At 32.7% G+C, this 600-nt stretch overlaps 1 protein-coding gene across 12 annotated transcripts in view; it reads left to right on the top strand.

Moving 5' to 3' along the window:
* The window catches only part of LOC119590818 (nectin-3-like protein), a 27,674-nt gene that overhangs the window by 15,336 nt on the left and 11,738 nt on the right, over window positions 1–600 (top strand). For all 12 annotated transcript variants that reach the window (XM_037939558.1, XM_037939563.1, XM_037939569.1 and 9 more), the window contains one exon: window positions 48–99. In XM_037939558.1, the coding sequence (XP_037795486.1) occupies window positions 48–99 (52 nt within the window). The remainder of the gene's footprint in view (window positions 1–47; window positions 100–600) is intronic.

Here is a 600-nt window from a genome sequence, read left to right as displayed (position 1 = left end):
CACTGATAAAAAACTGATGAAAAACAACAATCTTACACCTTGCTCAGCTCCCGTAGTCACCCCTGATCCTGAGGAAGGCAAGGAAACCAAAGAAGAACAGTAAGTAACTGTTGTTATTTTAAGTAGGTGATCACTAACAATTATTTTCCTAACTGTTTAGTTTAGTTGGATTATTATAAGGATGTTAAATGTACAGTATTCTGAACAAACTTTGGAGGTGTCTACCAAGAAATGGAGGTAGATGCTGTAGACAAACATCTTTGATTTTCAGTAATGGTAACTATCGGAGGACTAGATTGAAATTTATGAAAATTTTTGGGTATTTATTTTTATTAAAATTGGGACTAGTCAAAAAAAAAAATTCAACCAATAAAGTAAACTACATCCAGTGAAGAAGACCTAGCTGCTATATCTTAAAGAACATGAAGATGACTTAATGCAGGCAAACAGATTTAAGAATGACTAACATAAGTATACAAGGCTCCCAACAAAATTAGATAAATATTATAGGCTAGAAAACACTATAATAACTCAAAGCTAGTTTTCATGTGTTGGTACTCCCCAGCCTTTACACATTTTCCCCTTCATTAAAAAAGTTTT

This window comes from Penaeus monodon, chromosome 27 (assembly GCF_015228065.2).
Source record: "Penaeus monodon isolate SGIC_2016 chromosome 27, NSTDA_Pmon_1, whole genome shotgun sequence".
In the NCBI taxonomy this organism is placed as follows: Eukaryota; Metazoa; Arthropoda; class Malacostraca; order Decapoda; family Penaeidae; genus Penaeus; species Penaeus monodon.
The sequence above is the reverse complement of the archived record's forward strand: the minus strand, read 5'-3'. Positions and strand labels throughout refer to the sequence as shown.